General features: G+C 36.5%; 1 protein-coding gene across 1 annotated transcript in view; it reads left to right on the forward strand.

Annotated features, from left to right (window-relative positions):
• CNPY1 (canopy FGF signaling regulator 1) overlaps positions 1–11,696 on the forward strand; it is a 78,003-nt gene extending 66,307 nt beyond the window's left edge. The window contains exons 3-5 of the mRNA XM_037837385.1: positions 5,279–5,482; positions 7,207–7,303; positions 11,037–11,696. Coding sequence (XP_037693313.1) covers positions 5,279–5,482; positions 7,207–7,303; positions 11,037–11,077 — 342 coding nt within the window. The 3' untranslated portion in view covers positions 11,078–11,696. The remainder of the gene's footprint in view (positions 1–5,278; positions 5,483–7,206; positions 7,304–11,036) is intronic.
• The last annotated feature ends 11,947 nt before the right edge of the window (positions 11,697–23,643 follow it).

Raw genomic sequence — 23,643 nt, forward strand, 5'->3', positions numbered from 1 at the left:
TTTGGTAACAAAATGGTGAAGGTCACACAGATTTTTATTGGGCAATAAACTGTAAGACAGGGAAACAGATACTGAATTTATGTAATCTTTGCTCAATTGATGGACAAAGGGTCATACTATCATTGATGAATATTTGTTGGACCTCTACGGAGCACATGGATTTTTTCAAGACTAATTTTAATTTTTATTCAGAATCATGGAGTCCTCTTGTAAAAAGTTTGAATTAGAGAAGTGTATTTGTCTGGCATATAGATGGTGTTCAATAAATATTGGTTGAATGAATGAACAAATTCACATCCTACACTATTAATTGCCCTTTTATCAGACACACTTGATTTTTTCTGTTATGCGTTCTTTAAACCAGGAAAACCTTTTGAAAGTATATACCAGCTAGAGGGCGAAGCCCAGAAAGATAGAGTGAAAAGGTGCCCACAGCCCTTGCTTATAGTGACTTTTAACAGAGATTGGAAAATTGTAACATATTTCATGTGGATAGTTGTATTTCTTTTCATTTCACCCAAAATATTGGAAAACTAGTCTTTTTTTTTAAGACTAAAATACTTTTTAAAATGAGAAAGTGCCAATTTTGTATTTAATAGTGAAGAGAAAGGGTGTTGTTTTTTTTTTTAACTTCAGGAAAAAGTCAAATTAGTTTAGAATCCCCCATTATGAGATCATTATGCAATTTTCTCAAAGTCTGATTTGTTACTAAGTTGAAAATAAGCTTCAGAATAAAAAATGTGATTGTGACTTTAATAGTGTTGAATACAGGGAAAATTTCCTCCCCAAAATATATTATTCTTATTTTATTATTACTAATTTTACAACTAGATCATGTACTTTATGTTATTGATATAATATGTACAATAATAATATAATATGATATAATATGTATAATAAGAAAAGGAAACACTTGCAAAATATTTTATTTTAAATTATAAGAATGGCTTATTTCCATAATGAAAATATAGGAAGTAAAATTGAAATGTTATTTTCATAAATTTACTGTGTTATTTGTGGAAACTGTAGTGAAATCTTTATATTTTTGCTCCCATGGTTTTATTGATAGCACAAATTCACCTGCTTTAACATAGAATTTATGGTAAATGAAGCAATAATATTAATTCAGATATATGTTTCTGGGTTTGACTCTAAACAAAGGCTACTTAAAATCTCTCTTATTGATTAAATCCAGATGGAATGCATTTTTTCTGGTGAATAGAACACTGGAAATTTATCAACCTTTTATTTTTCCTATAGAAATGAGCTCCTTTAGATTTCTAATAAAACTAAACAGTCAATGCTATTTGCATATTATATGAAGAAGTGTCATACAACAAACTCATAGCAGTCAATTAACATAAAGGCTAATTACAGAATTATCTCATCAACTTACAAGAGTTTCTGAATTCAGGTTTCCCCTGTTGTAGCCTAGAGCAAAGGAGGTTTGCATTTTCATGTCTAAATATTGACCTTTAACTAATATCAGAAGTGATTTCAATATTTTTATGGGTGAAAAGTTAGTGATTAAGCTAGATGCAGTATTTACTATAATGCAATTAAAATTTCTGCATTAACTAAACCTCTAGAAAGAACATCACTGCCACAATGTCATCATATTAAGTATATGTCACTGAATAGGTTAGGTACTGGTTTCATGTCTGAAGGACACTCCACTATAACTATAAAAATAAGTGAAATTTATTTGAGATTGCCAGCACTGCTCTGGAAGAGACATATACACTACAATGACAGTTTCTGCATCCAATTGTACACTGTAACATCCAATTGTACACTGTAACATAATTGTATTCCTGACTGATTGTGATAGCTATCAAGCAAGAAATTTACTACAAGATTAACAGAGACGCAGTAATGAACAAACATGGGAAGTATCCTGTAATTGACTGTTATTAAAGTGTTGTCATAGCGGACTGTAATAAATTCCCTAGCTCCAATTTTCTAGAGAAACCAAAGCCAAAACTTTCTACTACTTCTTTTCCATTTTAAAGTTGGGATATGAGTAACACATACCTGCTCCGCCCCCATCCCACATTCCACTGCTCACATTAAAAAGCACATGGTCAGAAGGCCACTTAAAGAGAAAGAAGAGAGACCCTACATTTACTGAGTGGTCTGGAGTTCTAGGTAGATTTCAAAATTGGGAAGTTAGGACTTCCTCTGATCGCAGTATTCCAAGATATCAGTGAAATCATAACGGATTGTTTTTATGTTTTATAACTTGTACCAAATAAGTACGTGTGTAAAAGCAACAGCAGATAAGAAAATTGTGTGCTGAGTGAATCTTTCTCCTGATACAATGATGGCTGCCAGTCTCATTCATATTTTAATGAGGTTAGCATCTCTGAGACAACCCTTCAAGGGCGGAGTCCCCGCTCCCTTAAGATGACAATAGGAGTAGCTTTATTGACAAGTACTATTCAAAATCTTCACAGCATAGAGGGGAAGACTTAGTTTTATTCCACTTGTCCCAATACTTATTGCATTCTTATTATCAGAACACTTTGAGGGGAAAAAAAAGCCTCGATTATTCTACGAACAGTGGTTAGATTTACTGAAGATAGTTCAGCTAAGTGGAATCATTTTAAACTCTAATCATTTAAGTTTAAATAAATGTATGGAGAACTACAATGCACAAACATCTTTTTCTTAGCTATTCCTGGCAAAATCGGATGCTGCGATTGGGATTTTAAAATGAAAATATTATTTTATCTTATGTAAAACAACTATAACTCTGATGTTGGGTTTTTTCCTGTCCTGTTTTTAGTGAACATTGTAATGTATCCTCTTCTGAGGTATCTGTCAGCAAGATTTTTCTACTTTTAAAGAAAGTTTACTCAAGGGGCCAACTAATTACATCAAAAAGCCAGTCATCCTTCATAGACTCACAAAACCATCAAAATTCACATGCTGATTGTCAAAATAAGCACAACACTATCATGTTCCAATACGCAAAATTACATTTGCAAAATAAAAACAGTCCACTGTTAAGTGGAATGTTTTAATGTGGGGGACTGTTTTTAAAAAGTGCAGCTCAGTAAGTAAATAAAATAGCTCTTAAGAGTAAGTTGTGAAACGTCTTTCACAGATTAACATGGTGATATGCTCAATGGTTTTTACATACGGCTCACAACTTTAGGTCAATTAAAAAAATTGTTTCTAAAATGGCCTCTACCCAACACAAAATGCTTTGCTGTATTAGTATGGGGTTTAATTTTCTGATATGAGGGACTAGTTTCTAAAAGCACTTCCAATGGTCAGATGTTGCACTCTTGAGATATCACTTTGTCCCCCTCCTCCCCAAGTATATTTACTTTTCTGAATGGGAAAAGAGAGGGAAAGAGGAAGAGAGAAAGATGAGAATGAATTTCTTGATTATAGTTAGATTTTTGAAATGAAAGTGGCTATTCTTCAAAGTAAAATAATGCCTTGCTGGCATCCAGAAAGGACTAGGATATATTTTATATGTATCAGATAAGGAAATAAAGTACACCTATCACTAAAAATATATATAATCATTCTGTTAGCAATCTGCTTTGATTAATTATAATTTAAGAAGTTACCTCTTCATTTTATAACTTTTAAAGTGATTAATATTAATTTAATGCCCAGTTTCTGTAAGTTAATAAAACAGATTTTCAATTTTGTTTGTTAACCTATGTATTGTTTTTTTTTAAACTTACAATGTTTGAAAGGCATAAATAAAAAGCAACTTACGGTTGGAATGTACACTGTAAACCATTTACACTTTTTTTGCTGTAGATGTTTTTGGAAATTAAAACATTCATGAGTTTTTAAAAACTTGATATTTTAGTGAATAAATTCTGTGGTATGTTTTAGTTTAATAAATTATTTAACTGCAAATTGAATGCATGGGACTTGAAAGCATTTCGAAATCAAACTCAAACTTTGGGGGCTGGGGGGAGGGATTATTAGTACATGTGCACATGGTGGGGGGCAGTTGATAGTTAATTAGTGGTGTTTTCCTTTTACTCTTTTCCCATGTTTCTTTTAATTTTTTTGTAAGTTAGTTCCTTATTGAAACTGAAGGGTAGCGGTTTGGTGGTTTATAATGGAACCTAGATTTAAGAAAACATGCACACACAACAAAACTGGGCTTTAATTGTAATTCTCCAGCCCTATTTATCTGATTTGTGGCCAGATGGCGGTGAAGCAAGGAAACCCTTTGTGTAAATGAAGCCCACATGTGAAAGTGCTTCTGTAATGTAATCGTTGGGACCGGAAGGGTTCATACTGTGTCTGAAAAGGAACAATAGAGACTGGATATATCAACATTGCAGAAATCGAGTTCATTTGTGATTCAGCCCCTTTCACTATGGTTGTCATGAAAACTTCCTACTTTGATCAGCAGAGGGTGGAAAGGAAAAAAAAGTCTTCTAAAGGTCGAAGGATGCCGCACTGTTGTTTACGGCGCACTTGGCTTCGGTTCACGCCCCCTTCCGGAAGGAGCAACAGGGACCCGAGCATCCTGCACCTTGACCTGTCTAGACTGGAGAGAAGTTTTTTTGTCTCCGTTACCCAGGGCGAGGGATGCTCTTTGACCCTTAGCGCTCTGGCTGATGAGACCCTCACTCTGGGTGGAGGTGGTGTCTAAATGGTTCTGCTGAATTCTCGCTTAACTCTGACGGGACAGGGATGGACAAAGACACGGACCAGCTGTCCTAAAATAAAGCTGAAATAGAACCTGGGAGAAGTGAAACTTCGTAAGGCACTCTTTTCCCTTTTTTTTTTTCCCCGGACTCCCACATTACCCTGGGGCATTAGACAGCTGCCGCGGAGCTGAAGAACAGCTACAGGGAGAAGCAACGGAGGGCAAAACTTTTTGCTTTCACTAACTTCTCTAGAATTCCGCTTGTCTTAAGGAGAGTTCTGCAACAAGAGTTCTCTCTCCACGGACCTTTAGATAGATGACGACAGCCATTCTCTGTGCTTAATTGTTTATTCTGCGTGTGGAATGATTTTTTAAAATGATTAAATGTATATGTGTAGTTTTTAGTTTGAATGTAAAGTGTTTTTTTTCTGTCAACTTTCAATTATATGCACTTTTTTTACTATTATTTAAGCTAAACTCAAATTATGTAACTAACATGATTGTATAAACAAGTATTTATAGTAGGAAATTAATACATGTTTGTATTGAAGGGGGATTATGTATGTTTCCATGTGTATTCATTTGAAGGTCTTTTAAATAATATTCAAATTAAGACAAGTTTCCTCCCATTTTTTTTCTTAATAGATTCCCTTAGCCCAGTCTGAGGCATTCTTAACAGACCTTTTGGATAAAGTATGTGAGCGAATGAACGACTACAAATTTGAAGAAGACCCTGTAACTAAGGAGAGAAGTTTCAAGAGATTTGCTCCAAGGAAAGGGGACAAAATATACAAAGAATTTAAAAAGTTCTATTTTTATTCTGATGCTTACAAACCCTTGAAATTCGCGGTAAGCCGTTTTCTTCACAAATGAATCCTATGATCTAGGAAAAAAATTTTTGGTGCTTTTTGGTTTGTTTTGGTTGTTAAGTTTCAAGAAACTGAACATTAAAATGTTTATATATATTTGCTTTGGCATTGTTCTCCTGTTGCTTTTTAAGTGTGAATCATACTTTTATTAACTTGCCTGTCAAGAGATGGAGGGCATGTGGTATTTCATGATGATCAGTCGAGAAGTTTAGGTGAGGTTTTACAGAAACGGCTGTTCACAAATTCCAATGTCTTTAAGACACAGTTTGCACCTCGCTTCTCTCAAACCACGTTGCTTGTGTGGGTGTTGGGTTGTGGTTTCACTCGGTTCAGTCCTGTTGCCAGATTTCCACCTAGGGAATCAGGGGCTGTGGCTGCTAGATTAAAATCCAAATGGAAACTAATGTCGTTTTCAAATATTTATAATCAGATTATGGAAAGGGTAGGAGGCACATCATCCTTTTTCCTAAGGCTTCACAGCATAGAGAGAATTTTTTTCCCAAGTTGATTCAACTATTCTAGCACAAACTAAGTTAAACAAAGGCTTAGGTATGATTGTTGGCTTAGTGCCAAATTTCTTCCCAGTATAATGTTTATTTTACATGAATGCTGGTCTCTGGCTTGCTAGAATGTGCCTGGCAAAAGGTATTACAATATATTTCACTTTATTTAGCGCTATTGAATCAGACAAAATGATGGAGAAGGCTATTTTTAAAATATATTAAGTTCACGCATTGGCCAAAACGTCAGGCATACTAAAACCCTGAAATAAGGAGACTTTAAGTGACTTTGGGGGGGTTTGTTTTAGTTAAAAAAAATAAAGGTAAGAATTCAGGGTTAAAAGTACTGTTGAATAAGAATGGCAATGAATAAGTGTGCTTGTATTTCACATTATAGAGAAATTTAAATATTTCAAGTGCCATTTAAAAATTTTAGAGTCTTGCTTACTGAACTCAGAAAATGATTTACAAGTCTAGTGACTGTCCTTGAGTAACTAAATTCCCCAAAGTGTAAATTTGAAGTTCTTTAACTTGAAAATGTAGTGCAGCTAGAATTTGAGATTTTCAAATGCAGGGGAAAATTAGATCTCCCTCTTCTCTGAAATGTAAGATGCTTTTGTAAAATTAAGTTAAATTATGAATAGATCTCTGAAAGGTATGAAAAGGAACCTCCCTAAGCAACTGTCAAGCATGGTATCCACAGTGAAATTGAAGATGCATTTGTTTTGCTTGCAAAGAAGGCTGAATTGTTTTCACACTTCAGACCCTGTGTTTTAAAACCACATAATGGATTATTATGTTAATTTTGAAGAAAACTGGTTTAACAATTTCAAGGTGCTGTATTGTTTTTTTTTAATTAAGTCTTTTCAGCTCCATCAAAACTAGTCCCATTTCTTACTATCACTTGCATTTCAGTTTAAGGAAGAGAAACAAATACAATGAGTAGCTTGCCTTCGTCATCCTCAGACCACATCTTTTAACATGACTAATCATTTAGTTAAGTCCCAGGAAAATGATGCAATTAACATTCTGGGAAGAGGGTTAATCCAGTACGATGAAGTATAAAACTGAAAGGCTAGTAAAAATGGACCACCTTGATAACACGATTTTATATTTTTAGCTAATAATATTTTGATAAGTCCTTTGTAACAAAGTACACTGTGAGCGTATGTATATATACACATATGTTATTATATTTCTACAGTGTGAAACTATAATAGAAGAGTATGAAGATGAAATATTCTCACTTATCGCCCAGGAGGCAGACTATCTAGCTGACAAGCTGTGCAGTGAAAAATCAGGTACTGTGTCTGATGTAACATGTGCTCACTCCCTCGCTCTCCCCCTCTCGTTCTCACTCAGCATTTCAGCATCTTTTTTTCCAAGCCATGCCTCACTGCCTTGCTGCAACAAACGGCTCGGCCCTGTCGGAGAGTTCTCCGCTCCATCAGAAAGGACAGCATGTGAGACAAAACAAATGAAAACCACAGGGCTGTGTTTCACTGTTTCCTTTCTGTTTTAATGAATTCAAAAATACTTGAATTCCAAGTGTTAAAGAGCACATTCTCTTTCAGAATTAGATGAATCCAAAGCAAATTGTTTTGTTTTGTTTAACTTCTGGAGAGTAGATTTCCCATCCTGAACCAAGACAGATAAATGTCTTTATGACTACTACTTAGTACACCTGCAGAAGGCGACGTCTTCATTTAATAAGAAATATTAAATGATTTTTTGTTGTTGTTGGAGGAAGGCAATGCTTGAGTTTTTTCAGGTTTCTTTCTCAGAATTCAACTTAAAAAAAATTTTTTTTTTGGTGGAGAGGGTGGAGATTAATAGTTGACTCATGTTCTTAAAACACACACAACTTCTAGTCAATTATCATTTTGACAATTGTTTAATGTATTTACAAGAAAGTAGTATAAGTTGTGCATTCTTTTCAGGTATCTTTTGAGAAAAAGTAAATGAATATATAAGAAGACAATGATTTAAAGTCAGTGGAATACTTTTATGCAATGTGGAGGCTTGAGTCATTTAGCATTTGGTAGTAGTTTATAATGAAGTACAATAGATCTGCACTCACAGTATCAGATTTAGTGCCAAAGTTCTTGAAATAATAGTCACCACATTTGTGGATAATATTGTGTCTTCAAAAGTTATTAAACAAGAAGTTTATAAGGCTCTATTAACAGGACAGTTAAGGTTTTCTTACACTGAGTAGATAATTGGGTTGTTTCTCTCTGAAACCCAGTTGTGGAGTGGGAGTTTGCAAAAACGTGCAGTGAAATGATAAAGTCAGGGTTGTTTAGAAGTTTTAATTTTTAAAATTGATTTTGGGTATGTAATATAGTAAATTGTGAAGTTCACATAAATAAGTTCGTGAAACTTCCCAAAGAATATTTCTGAAGTTTTTCAGATAATTCAGATATATATGTATGAATTAAGATATGAGCAAAACTGTGATGAAAAATATTTGAAATATCTGTTTTCCCATTTTTTCTTCATAAAGGGTTTGCACTTGTCATAATTGCCTATGACAAATGCAAATAATTTGCTACATGAACACTTACTCAAATAGTGCAGAAGGACTTGAGAAAGTTTCACCAACTGTTTACAGCCTCAGCGCCATCAAATAAGATTCTGGGGCAACACTCTCTCCCCAAGTTCAACAATTTGATTTATTCAAGTAAGATTAACGATCTCTTTTCATTTGTTTTACATATTTATAATTGGAAATCAAAATTAATCATTAATCTTGAGAAAAATACAGGCCTAAAGAATGAAGATATGTGCAATTTTACCGGAATAAAAAAAAAAAAACATGACTATGTTAATTCTTAATAGTACTTATTATAATAAAACTGATGAAGTATTTTCCACTATAAAACATAAGTATTGATGTCTGAGAGGCGTAACCACTCAAAGAGGAAGCTGCCACATGCTGCTACATAGTGAAGTTTGGGGTTTTATTTTTTCAGGTTATGTTTCTTATTTATAAATTTCCTAAAATATTCATAAATTTAAAAACCAATAATATGTGAAACCTAAAAGAGATTGGACACTTTTCTCCCTGCAAAAAAACCCCCAACTATTGAAGCAAGTTAGTACCACAGCAGCAAAGTACAGAGTTTTTTCAAACTTAAAAATTATTGCCAGAAAAAGCTAAAGCAATACACTAATTAGAAAAATTCCAATTGATGACTCAGCAACAAAGAAGTAATATGTTTCAACCTATGAGGATGGCCTCAGATAAGTGTGTAAAAATCGAGACTCTCACATTGTAAAAAACAAAAAAATCTCCAGATGCTTTCAAACAAAATCTAAAACACAGGTACAGTAAGTTTCCTGCGATAGTGTGACATTCATTTGCTGTTTTGTGAAAGTAATATTTGTCTTGTTATATTATGCAGCAGCTTTGCTGTGACATGATTTCTATAATTTAAATGTTTTAAAAGATACAACAGTGCGGTGTGTGTGTATGTACTGGAGGTTATGAAATTGTACGTCAACCAATAACTATTTACTGAGTGTGTACTATGTGCAAGACAGTATACTGAGAACTGTTAAAATGTCCACATGTCACTTTTAGGAAGATAATTATTTAAAAACAGCTATTTGTAGAACTAGGGATACTGTATATACACTTTGTGTATGTATGAATTTTGCTTTTTCTATTTTATTTGTAATTATTCCATGTGAACAGATGAGGACACACAAAGTCTTTGAAAGACTGAGGTTCTTAAGTTCACCTCTTACAAAAATAAAAGGAGAATAAATATGTTAAATTTAAGATTACTGTGTTTTGGGTTAAAAAAATAAAATGAAGATTTTCACAAACATTATGTGTCACCTTTTGAATGAGTGAAAAATCTCAATGAAAAGTTTGTAAGATTACAGATGGTTCTGAGGATGCCTCTGCAATTTTATTTGTGGGATATATTAAAAGCTATCAAAAATTCCTTGTTCTTGGAGTATGAGACAAAGTAAGGGGGGTTATTCCCCCATTAATCTGTTTTTTTTTCCCCTGGGCCAAAAAATAAAAGTGAATTTATCAGAATTTCCTGGCAGAATATCATGTGGCATATATCCCAGGCTTCTCCAGATTGTCTTTTTGATGTCTTGAAGTCAAAAATGAATCTTTTAAAATCTTAATATGACATAGAGCCATGATTGAAAGTACCAATACATCCCTCTGAAGTAGGGAACATACAATTATAGTTCAAGAACAAGTAGAAACTCTTAAATTTGTGGAGATATTCATTAGTGTGTGAGGTGTAAATATAATATATAAACATAGTCTGTATTCATATCACTTCTGCTTGATGTCGAATCTTATCATTTAAGAGCATTGTGGTTGATGAATTTGTCACATAAAGATTTCTTTAATGCAATGCATGGAATAAGGCATTAAGTACTCAGAAATGTTATTCAACTTTAAGTAAAAGCTTTTATTACCTTTTTGTATAGACTTCCCAAGACTGGTGGTGAATGTTAATTTCTGTTATAAGAAGACTTACTTTCAAAAGCTAATATATTTCCTATTTTAAAATAAATTATGTAGCTAAATTAATCCGTAGTCCTTTCTAGATAGAGTTGGTTGTAGTTGCTTCCAGTTGGAAAGAGTAGTGTATGTGAGAGTACCTAGCTGCCTGTCTGCTCTTAGATTAAATGCCAAGTGGACTGTATCCTTATGCAAGGTGTGAAATACTCGAAGAGAATCGTCTTTAAATGCTTCCATATCCATGGGTGAAATGACACAATACCTGGATTTGTTTTTAAAGATCCCAGCCAAAAAAAAAAGAAAATGGCAGTGGAAGGTGAAACAAGAATAGCAGAGTGTTGATAATTGCTGAAGCTGGGTTTGGAGTACATGGGAGTAGATTATGCCTGTCTTTCTACTTTTGTGTATATTTGAAATTTCCCAGAATAAAAAAAAAAAATTAATGTGGCTTCACAAGAATGTACTTTTTGCAGAATGTAAATCATTTAATCGTATGGTGTCTATTGTGCTAGTGATATTTTCTTTTTGTTTTCCAGATCTGTGTGACGCTTCTTCTACTAATCACACTGAACTCTAGGAATGACTGCTATTAGTTGTAGAAGGAGTAAAGTCACATCCCCAAAAGGTCAATGTCTGCATTTTATGCTTTCCTGTTGTCTTTCTTGATAAGAAAATTTGTGTTTCTTGAATGTACCACGTTTGTTTTATGTAATTTTTTAATTCAAAATCTGTCATTTGGCATCATAGCAAAATGATTCTGCAGGTGACACTGAGGAGTCCTTAAAACTTTTAAATCATCTTTGTGAATTTTGATTAAAACAGGCTTGGCAATAAAGCCAACTAGTAAGTTGGTGGTAAGAAAACAAAGTAAAGACATTTTATAAATGAGATAGGGATTTAATAATGTATAATATATATTTTAAAGCAAATATATACACACAAAAACAAGTGTAAAGTGTTCTATAAGAACCTGATCTGATTTCTTAAATACCTGATTGGCCATGAGATTAAGGAAATAAATTGCAACTAGTTCCAAATTAGATCTTTGGAGTTATATATGGCTATCGGTGAAAGAAATGAACCCACCTTTTATCAGGGATGAAATTTAAAATTTAAGTTTAAAAATGTCTTAATCTCTAAAATTTAGTTGAAGCAGTAAAAAATAATGAATACCTTTTTATAGAATAATAATTATATTGGCCTTTATTACAATACACTCCAAATTCAAATGATTTAGAAAGTTGATTTATTGTTATGGCATGTATTTTTTAAAAGATGACATTAATGGTGATGCTTTGTTTTGCTGCAATCGTTCCTGTTTTTGTTTTCTTAAAAAAGACTTCTAGCCAACATATATTGTGTGGATTTTTCTACAAAATAACCTCTCATTCTTCTATATGGGTGTATTTTTCGAGGTACGGAGGTAGAAAATGAGGTGGGGACCTGATGGGAAAATTACCTTTTGATCACACTGAATACTGAAACTTAGTAATAATTTCACTCTTGGACATTTCATTGTCTTGTTAAATTTGCATCCAGTGGTATCTGATTTTAATTATTTAGAATGTGAGAGCATATTCCATAACTTTTTTAAGTAAAAGAAACTCTCATTGCTGTCAGTGAGAATTTAGCGGTGCATGATGATGCCAAGTCTGCCACAAAGAGCTAAAAACAATTTGCCATAGGATACATAGTTGGCTTAAAAAGCACACTATTTAAACCATTCAACTGGACTCTTCAGCAGTAAACAATTCTTAAATTTAGGCAGATTTACCAGCATTGAGAGGAAGAGATTTCTCTGTCCACCCCAATGCTTATTAAAAGTTGTATTTTTAAGTTAATGTCATTTATTTGGGAAAAATGAGAAGTGTATGGTTTTGTTTTGTTTTGTTTTGTTTTTGTTTTTGGTCTGTCTGTAGCTGGTTAAGTAGTAAAGACCCTGCTTAGTGTAACCCAGTGAACCTGCATTACAGTTGCTATAAAATGGAAATAGGATTAAAAGAATAATTAGCCTCATTTTCTAGTAGAGTAGTAAAATTGTTCTTTAAAACGTAGTCTCTATATCTTTATAGAAACCTGTCTACTTCAGGTTGATTTAAGATAAAAGATAGTAAGGCATGAATGTGTTCCTAACTTAGGCTTTCTTGGTATTTCACTAAACGGGAGCATTGTATCATAAGGGACCTTCATGGAAAGGTGATGACGACCACTAAGTGAGCTTCCCATAAAAATTTAACAGTGTAAATTGTAGAAGTGTTACTGCAGTCCTTTTCTCACTCTTAATTGGTAATCATTTAAAACTCTTCAAATATAGACAATACTAATGCTACTCATAGAATTTAAGAGCATTTAGATCCCTGTTTATAGGCTAAGTGAACATGGAGAGGTATGCCTTCTTTGCCCTGATGGATGTTTTTCATTGTTGTTGATGTCTTTGCTTTGAATGGAATCATGTATCTTCACTCTTATCGCTAATCTCTTAGTTTGCAAAATACAGATTTTCAATTTTTCTTTCAACTTCCCAGTGAAAACAATTTTGTTAACTCACAAGATATTTTGATATCTTGTGTATTTTTTCTTTCCTGAAAACTTCTCCAGGTCAAACTTGTTAAGCTCATGTAAATAACTGTAACTCATGAAATCACTGATTAAAACTATGGTTAAGTGACAATACACAGACCACTGTATGGCTGCAATGATTCCTAAGTTTCCCTCTGGGTTATTATGAGGTGGTTCTGCTTTTGCTAATGAACAATAGCCAGCAGAGTAGCTGCTCTTAGCATCGCTTTTAACCGCTTTTCTGCTTTTTTAATGACATTTATTGACCAAAAACAAAACAAAACAAAACAAAAACACCTAGGGTGTGAGAAAAAAAAGTTTCTCAGAGCAAATAAAAAGCAACCTAATTGTAGGTGAAAAAAAAATTCCTGAGAAATAAGGTGGGGGATTATGTAATGTTGATTAAAATAATGAGGAGAGAAAACATGTTTGGGGGTGGGTGGTTTCAAATTGTGGTTTTATGAGATGGTTTATTTGGGTCTCCATGGAGGACTTGTATGAACCTCTTCTCATAAAGAAAAGACCAAACTGTCTGAAATGAACAGTTTATTTTTTTGTTATGTGGATTACTACTTGCTAAGAATAAGCCAAGACCAATGAATCTATTTCACTGAGGAGTGGAGAGTGGAATTGAGCCAAAGTCCCAAATGGGAAAGATCAATACTTTATTTACTAAGACAAGCCCTAAAAAAAAAAAAAGTCAATAGCTGGTCATATTTTTAACACCTATTTCTCTGCTTAGGTTGGTATTTATATCCACATATGTAATAGCTTTATCTAAAAAATTTTAAACTATATGTCAGTCTTAAAATTCACATCTCAATGGAATATGAGAAAGAGCCATCTTTGTTGTGATTTTGTGGTCTGTTTTTAATTTGAGACAAATCTTACATGCTTAAAGCCTACTCTATAGCATATTATATAGTTTTATAATGAAATGCAATTAACAGTGATATTAAATGATCACAATAAAAATAGACCTGCTAGATACAGTGTATTTTTATTGTGATTCTCTACCTATAATTTACTTCCCTTTTATAAATTTCTTAAAGTCCCCAGATAATTCACTTTTAGATCAAGGAACTAAAATGATAAAAGATCACATGCAAAAAGAAAAAATGAATTAGGAATATGGTAGTCATAAAAACCATTCTACCTTAAATTATCTAAGAAAAACACAATGAATAATATTATTCTCCCCTGAAATTTTACTTGTTGACCCTCCCCCTAAAAGTGTATTTGTTCTCCAGGATCTTCCTTGAGTGAAGGAGATAGTGATTATATTATTATAATATTAGTTCACTTGCTTTTAGGGGCAGTCACCAGAAAAATAAGTCTTTGTTTCAGAAAGACAGTTTGTGGACGTGGGCCCTAAAAAGTCAGATATAGCTTTCTAGTCTTTCTGGATTCTCCCAAGAATCCAGGAGATGGATAGACAGAGAGAGAGATGGATAGACAGAGAGAGAGACAGGAGATGGATAGACAGATAGGTATAGATAGAAACATAGATACATACTTACATACAAACATACATACATAGATTAGGACAAGCTAAAGCTTTGATTGCTCAAAGTTGATCTTAGTAAAAGAGTGTCTGAAAGTCAGATCATTACTTAAAGAAAAAAAAAAACTCACTGCTCTGCTCCTTATCTTGAAGAGTTATCTTAAGATTTTCAAGAAAGAAAAAAATACTTTAAATTACAACACACATAGACAATATTCTATCCCACAACAGTAAGATATTCACAAAGCATATTTAACCTGTTAAAAAGTTATTGGAAAACAATGATACTATGAGGTTACATTACAAATATATTATAATCTTACTATAATATGGCTCATTGTTATGGAAGACAGATTTCAAGAAACCCTGGGTCAAATTGTATCCCCCCCCCAAACCTAATAGCACAAGGTCAAAGTCCAATAGAATAAGGTTAGCCATTAAGTAGATGGGGTCCTATCCCCCAAACCCACAATGTAGGGGCAAGTTCCTGAATTACTAACGTAGTTGATCTATAATGCTACTCAGAAGCATACATAACCTTCCCTTAGAGTGATAAAGATTGTAGTAAATGCTTTTTTCTTTCGGGAATGTTAATAAACCAATAACTAAGGAATACAAATTACATCATGGAACATCAGATGCCCACTGTCAACTGATTAATCATGGCTGAGACTCGGAAAGATCCTGTAAGTGATAAGTGAAAATATTAATATCAATTTCAAACTTTATGAATAGCTGGGTTGGCACCTGAAGAGTTAGAATGTACTCCTGACATTTTATATTAAGGCTTTGCCTCCAGAGCAGTTTTCTGAACAACTGGGAATTTTTCTATGGCATATTCTCTGATATCAGCCTATAAAGGATGATGATAATCCTTGAGGTGACACCATTGTCAACAGAGAGAGAGAAGATTTCAATCAGGTGATTTTCATTGTCTGATAGAAATAAATCTTTATGGCTTTGCTGTTCTTCATCAAAGGGCACTGATTAAGCACCTTCATGCCCTGTGATTTGAAGAAGGAAGCAGAGAACCAAAAAATAGACTATTTGGTCCCCATTGAAATGGATCCTATTTAAAGCAACATGATATTAAAAGAAAGTGAAATCTAATACAAATGCAGGTTCAATAAATGTTATTAAATTATTAGACCTTTAGGTGAAAATATACTCGTGAATTGCCTTTATATGCAATCAAAGCCATGATGAAATATTAATGCCCTAAGATTAAAGGGTCACTTGAGTTTTTTTTTAAAGCAATACCCTCAAATAGTGAACAGGAGATGTTGCCAATTAGCTATATTTTGTATACTTTGTGGGTGCTAAAACCTCCACCAATTTTGAGAGTGAAAAACCCCATGGAAAAGCCCCAGTTCACCCCAAGGATTTGTGTTAGCCATGAGTCGGCTCAGACGAAGTGTGCTGTGTTTTCCTCTTGCCAAACCACAAAAAGCTCAGCAATGCTTGTGACCACCCATGAGTGCTATATAGGAAGGTCCATCTGTGGAAAGGTAGAAGTGTCAGGGGTAGGGGAAAGGGCAAAGCAAGTCTGAGCAGTAAACAAAATGCCCCTTAAAACAAAGCCGAATGAAAGATGCTGGTTTTTCATGCTAACGGATGTGGTACACTTAAGGCTTAAGAAAGAGCAGAATGTGTTTTTTTATTATTATTATTAATGCTTCCCCTTCTACTTGATGGCTCAGTCTCAAATCCTGCAGACTCTTAGTTTCTTTAGTTCTCATTCTTCCTTTCTAGTTACTGGTGATCTATTCCCAAACGATGCAAGTTTTCTCTTAAGCACTAACACAGCGTTAAGTAACGATACCAACTGCCTCATTACTCAGGGCAGGAAGCAGTGGGAACAGATAACTTGCCATTCAAGAGCCACTCTCTTCTATGGGGAAGGGCAATCATATGATCTGACCCCATGGCTTCTGACTGACTTGAGCCCCTCCGGCAGCTGGCACTCTCCCTAAGGGATGGGGTGGGGGGTGGGGGGTGAGGGGCGTGTGTCAGGTGGGGGCACAGCTCAGGTTGGCAGTCTCTTTGTCTTTGGGCTCCCCATTTTGAGCAGCCCGTGGCCTTGAGCACTGGCCGCCAGGGTCAGTGTAGATCCCAAAGGAACAAACACCTCCGCCAGCCAGTTAGGCTCAAACAAAGCATCGTCTAAGGGAGTGCCGAGCTGACTTTTTCCCTTTCCATTTGTTTTAAAATTGATTTGTACCTCAAGAAGCCTGGGGCACAGCTCTGGGCTCTTCTCTTGGGTTGGCTGGGTAAAGCTAAGCTTCATATTTAGATCGAGTTATCAATACGTCCAAACTGGAAAAGACGTTTTCTCCCTCTGAGTTAACCTTAATGTCACCCATTCTTGCAGAATCGTGAGAGAAACGGCTGGAAGGAACCTCAAGGTGGTCTCCTCCAAGCATCCTCATCGGGGTTTGAGGACAATACACATCAGCCTGTAGATGACTGCAAACTATTTGTAGTCTTGCCTGGCCGTGTTTGGTAGTAGTTAAGACTGTTTCACAGTAATTGCACACCCTTCTTTAAAAATTCCTCTTTATTTACTTCTCCCCACACAGAATTTAGATTCCCAGTGGGCCCTCGTGAGTGCCCAGCAACCAAAGAGATCTGTAAGCGCATGCTTTTCTTTGAACACACGGATTCGCCACCAATTGGCACTTGTGTTTTTCAGTCATGTGCTCAAGGAGACAAATCAAATAGGCAGATACTCACTAACACCTGCTTATTGCAAGGCACTGTGGTGGGTGCTGAGAGGGGTGTGAAAGATGGCAGAGAAAACACAAGGAGGTGATTGGGGGGACAGAGGGAGCTTCAGGTTCAGGATCCAGTGAAAGCCCTGTCAAATGGAGCTTTGCAGTGGGAAGAGAGGAGACTTGGAGAGAGAGAGACATGGCAGGGATTTCAGTGTTGAACATGGTGCTCTCCTCAAATGGAACAAGGGAGGACCCAAATCCTCTGCTTTCTCAATGTGTGTGTAAATCCTTCCCATGTGTACCACCTCCCTTGGAAATCAACAGTCAGTGCTTAGAATAGACAGAGACAAGAAAAGACCCAGGCTGTTAATAATAATAATAATTAAAAAAAATGCTAACACAAATCACTGCCAATAGGAGAATTTTAATTTAGAAAATTTGTTCTCTGGTCAGTGACCTTTGGTTGGAGCGAGGAAAGGAAGACAGGCTAAGAAATCAAATGATAATGAGAAAAATAATGAAAAATCTTAGTGTCTCTTGTTCTCGAAACTAAGAAGTTGAGCTCATGGTAAGATCAGAAAAAATTTGCTTTACACTTGCTGAGAGTGCTTGGGGCATTGACAACTGAGGTGGGATCCTCTCGAAACCACTTATTTAAGATCCTGAGTGTCTTGGTGAAGAGCTTCGCCCCATTTAGGCTTTGTCCTGGCCCGAAATTAAGGCATGTGTTCTGGTACCATGTGACAGAGGAATTTTCCTGATCTTGGGTCAGGTTCTTGGTTTTGCAGGAGGACTGGCAGGCAATATTGTTGAAAATCCCCAACCCTCCCCTGAGAGTTCCACCGTATACACCCTGAGAGCTACTGGATGGTGGCTAAATGGATCTGGGTGTGCTAAAGAAAACATGCTATTTGGGCTTTCTTAAACTGCCTGCAATTCTTGGAGAATGGGGGTTAGTTAAATTTCAAGCTAAACACAAAGTCTGATTGTAAATTATTTCACGTATTTTTGCTAATTTTCAGTAGAGTGGAAATTGTTTAATTTTTATTTGCTGTTTCAGATTCTTCCAGTGCCGTGGGGCGATCAGGGTGTACAAGAGAGGACTGAATCTCTTTCATCCCTTTAAATAGAATATATATTTACACACATATTTAAATGCCTGTGCCCAGTTTGCATCCTGGTCATTATTTTCCTTCTGAAAGCATACCATAGGAAAGAATCTCCAATATTGGGTTAATAATTGTTGCCCTTTGTCAGTTGGATTCTGTTTTGTCAACTCTTTATCAAGAGTTTATAATCTGGGCCTGTCGGTTTGTGGACTGGCTCGGTTCGTAAGTCTCATGTCCACTGAATGGACACTTCTGATTCCACCCCCCACCCCCCATTCCCTTCAGAAGATCCACATTCACGGCCAGCTAAGGGTCTCCCTATCCCCCCTGGCTGGAGAAGTCCTAGGACACACTCAGGGGCCTTTTCCTCATTCTTCCTGGAGGTGGCAGGATGATCCTGGGATCTACGGTGGGACCACACGGTGGGAAACCCCTTGGTCCTCTAAATACTTTGGGGTTGCTGATAAGCTCAGGGGCCTGGAGGGTGTGGGTGACCCATTGCTGCCTCAATCTATCCCTGAGGAACACTGCAAACCATAAAGGCAACTCAGGCTCTTTAGCATGGGTTTCATTCATTAAAACCAGAAAAACCAAACTGAAAAATGTAAAAACAACTATATATTTTCTTACATGTAAAAAGAAATACATGTATCTAGAAAACAAAGAGTTTTAAGTTAGAGAAAAATGGCCCCCAAAATGGCCCCAAATCCCATCACCCAGATAATTGTTTACATTTTATATATATTTTTATATAAATCAGATGATATCTTGTCTGTTTTATGACTTGCCCTTTTCATTTAGTATATTGTGAATTTCTTTACAAGTCGTTCAATATTCTCCTAAACGTAAATTGTAATGGCCACGAAGTATTTATTTCATGTATTACATGTCAAACTTATTTAACTAACCCCCTATATTAGGCATTTAGATTATTTTCCATTTTTCTTATTATAAAAATGCTGAGATGAATTTTTGTAGCTAAATCTTTAGTACATTCAAGAAAATTTTCTTTGGATAAATTCCAGGAAGTGGAGGTGCTAGGTAAAAGGACATGCAAAATTGGCGTTGGGTATATATTGTGAAATTGCCAGTTTGTTTCAGCTTATGCTTCCACCAATTTTGGCCGGGTTTCTAGCCGTTCTGAGAAGGTCTTAGGATGACATAGATCCATATTACCAATGATATCAGAGTCTAGAACAATGCCTGTCATTTGAGGATACACTTGTTGAATGATATGTCTGCCCTAAGGCAATTTGGCACTCCTGTAAGTGAGGTGTCCAGAAAAGTTTGGCCCCATTTGAGAAAATCCTTTGTCTTCGGTCCAAGGACAAGGGAAACTCAAGTAATTCCAACCCATACCCGTCGCCGTTCCAGAGGTGTGGGGCAGTGGACAGAGCAGTGCACCCCTTCCTCAGCAGGACTCGGCTGTGCCTCCTGCTAGGGCGAGTCTGGGCTTCCGTGTGAGCCCCCACCCCCATCCCCACCCCCATCCCCACCCCCATCCCCATCCCCGCGCTGCTCTAGCAACAAGAGCAGAGACGATGAATGTTAGCACGGCCCTTTACAGTTTACAGATCCCTTCCACAGACATCATTTTATTTCATCCTCTTAACAGCCTCATGCAGAAATAAAATGATCTTCTCCATCTTAAAGATGAAGAAACCTGGGTTAGTAGAAAAGCAAGTAACCACGGTCAAAGGGCCAGATCTCCTGCCTCCGCAACACCAGCACAGCTCTCTCCAGAGGCCCCTCGGATGATGCTAAGTGGCCTAAGGGAAAGATCCTGTGCCTCAGATGGAAGTTTGGATTCCAGTCCTCCTGGCCCCCAGGGACTGGGAGCAAATCACCGATCTTCTCCAGGCCCCTGTATAAGGAGTCATTGCGCAAGATGGTCCCCAGGGCCCTTCTGGTTCTAACCCAGGAACTGCATGACCAAGAACCGGGCTGTTAAGCTAAGTGTCCTTGATGCTGTAAGGCATCCCTCCTCACGGGTGTCAGAAGTGAAGTGTCTCCTTCACTCTCTTCAGCAAACTTCACAGAGCAGAACTTTCAGGGCAGAACTGCTGCCGTTCATTAAAGCAGGTCAGACGTGGACTTGTCCATGGGCTGACATCTCTCTTAAAGATCATGAAATGAAAATGTATGTCAACAAGAAGTGGAAGGGCACAGTGACGAGCATGTGTTGCAAAGGTGTGTTTTGGGGGTGGGGGTTGTGAAGTGGATTGCACAGAAAGCAAAACATGGTAAAAACATCGACTTCCAGCCATCCTGTGGCATGGGGTGGGATGAACGCAGCCAGGTAGTGGTGGGCGAACAGTGCCCACATCTTCCAGCTCAGCCCGGGTGGGACTTAGGAATAGGAAAACAGAAACCATCATTTTATGGCCTGGCTGTTTTGAATACAAATAATTTTAGGGTGTAGCCACAAGGTCAAGCCTTTTAAACTCTTCATTGCTATTTTATTGACCATTCACCATTGTCGTAATAACACTGTTCCTTGAACTTGCCTTTCTCCTTTTCTTGTCCAAGAGATACCACACTCCTTCAGCAAACTTTCCTTTAACCTTACAACATTCCTCTAGAGCAGAACTTTTTAGCCTTTTTTTAATGGCTAACATCATGTATCCCTTTGGCAGCCCTGCGAAGTCTACAGACCCCTTCTTAGACTAATAGAATTCTTAAATGCATAAAATAAAATATACAAGGTTACGAGGAAACTGCTTAAATTAAAATACACTTATAAAATATATTTTAAATTGTGAGATGTTTCTTTACTAGCATAGTAAATAAGATCTAGCAGCAGGTCTATTTAATAATTTTGAAGGAATGATGAGCAAAATGATATTGAGAAATCTTCAACAATTATGATGTGATATGAAAATATCTGTTTTCTCTTGATAAAAAGGTCCCATGAACTACTAAATCCTCTTGCAATTTGATGCTTACATTCAAAATGAAAAGAACTGATAAATTTCAATTAGAAATAAACTAGTGAAAACAAGGGTGAAATTTTTCCTATCCAAGTTCACTGAACTCAGATTTAAGAACTTCTGCTCTCAAGTAACCAGAAACAAGCAATCCTGTTTAGGGAAGAGATGGAAGCACAGAGTGGCTAATGGTTTAGTCTGAGGCAGCACAGCAGATTAGAGCTCCAGTGACCTATTCTTTAATACATTGACCCATCTGTGCTGGTTCAAACTTTCTCTTCTTTGTTAGCATTCAGTCTTACAGAGATTTCCTGCTAAAAGGCTTCCAGAATGATTGACTACATTGACTACTGAAATGAAGAAGTCTATTGCAAAAAATTACAAGAAGTTCTAAAAAGCATTTGAGGAAAGAGAAAAAAAGATAGATATTGATAATATGAAATCCAAACCTGTGCCACATAAACAGAATTCCTCAATTAGGGGGGCTAAAAAGATTCATTCATCAGAGAAACTCTTGGTAATCCATCCCCTGATGTTCATTTTGATAATGCTATAAAATTTGTAGCAAGACTACTTAAAGAATTCTTCACACCAACACTCAGGTTTAAAAGAGATGAATATTTACCAAAAAGTTAACTGTAAGTTTCACTTGTTATATTTTGGTGGCAAAGTGGGATATGACTATTGGGTCCTCAGGTATACTGTGTTGCCAAGATTTCTTTATAAAATAAAGTTTGGGGGATGCACCCCAAACATATAAACTAATTTCACAAGTTTCTAAAACCAGGTACCACAAAGAATGGAACAATACATGGTTATTTATTCAGTGAATCAATAATCTCAAATAAAAAGGTAGGCAATTTGACTCACCATTTTCATGAATCCAAAGTAAATTTCCCTTAGATATTTCTTCTCCAGTCATTTGTTTTCAAATCTCCACTACTGTCAGTGTTACTGCATGATAGGCACAGAGCCAGAGACCTCTTTCCTTTAATTAAGATGTGCTAATCCATTAACAGTGAACTTTGACCTGGAGGAAGCCTATTCTCACTGTCTGTTTCCACCAGGACTCTGTTCCTCTCCAGTATTTCCCCTGGTGTTTGTACCTCTGCTCCATTTATTTTCACCTGCCTGCACCCCCCAGCCCCCACGGCCCTCCACCCCAACCATTAGCAATGGGATGACTCTTATCATCCCTTCCTCTAATTCCTGCTCCCCCTAAACTGCGAGAGCGAGCATCGCGAGAAGGCAGGGTGTGTCCAGAGCTCCCATTGTTGCTTCCCTGCTCCCTCAGCTGCCCTGTCTTAGCTAAACAACAGGATCTTTTTCCTTTCTGACTCTGCTCCCCTTCCAGCCTTCTCTCACAGCTGAGGTTTTCTTTGTTATCTGACCAATCTTTTCTTCTGTAATAACCCTTCCCACTTTCTCAATGTTAGTCTTTCTCCTTACAGTTTTTTTTAGGCCAGTATTGAAGTATGTCTGAGTGTTTAAAAGCAAACTGAGTGGTGCAGTGACAGAGCTCGCAGCAGGGGGAGGCAAGAGACCTGGTGTTAGGGTGTCTGGGCTTCTAGCTGGCTGGTCACCCTGGGCGCTTCGCCTAACGTGTGGGCTTTCTGTCCTCCCCTGTAAAACAAAAACGGGGAGTGGCTGCATGATTCCTAAGGGCCTTTGATTATTCTGTGACCATGAAATTTCAAGCCCACCCTTTAAAACCATATTCATATATCTTTCTATATTAAATATATTTTATACATTTATATTTTATGTGTATATATATATATATATTTCCCCCTTAAGCTTCCAGCTTTTATCTCATTTCTCTACCTCAGTTCCTGGATGTTCAGTGTACTTGTTTCCATTATTTTTCTGGTCCCCACTTCAACCCCTTCCTCTCCTCTGCCAGTTCCCACACCAAGGCCTTCAGGAATCCCTTTTTGGAGGTGCTTTTTCAGGTTTCTCTCCCATCTTCATTCTCAGTTTCCTTTTGCTGGTATGCTAATCAACCTTCTCTCCCTGCTGCCCAATACACTTCTCCACTCCTCCTCCTTCTCACTCATCCTATTAGCTCCATCTTGTTCCTGATTTTCCCTTTGCTTGTTTAGTCTTTGTGGGATTGTCTCAAATTTTTTTTCCTTTTTTTTTTTCCTGTGGGGGTTCTCTAAACTGTTTGCTTTTTCTTTTCTTTCCAGTCTTCCCCCCATTACCCCAGTCTCTCCTGCAGTATCAAGTCCTACAACCTTGTTTCTTATAACTAGTCTTGGATGCCTAAAGCTAACCATGGCAACAGTCAGCAGTTGGGGAGGGTGGGGGTGGAGGACACGATGTGGGTA

This window comes from Choloepus didactylus, chromosome 5 (assembly GCF_015220235.1).
Source record: "Choloepus didactylus isolate mChoDid1 chromosome 5, mChoDid1.pri, whole genome shotgun sequence".
In the NCBI taxonomy this organism is placed as follows: Eukaryota; Metazoa; Chordata; class Mammalia; order Pilosa; family Megalonychidae; genus Choloepus; species Choloepus didactylus.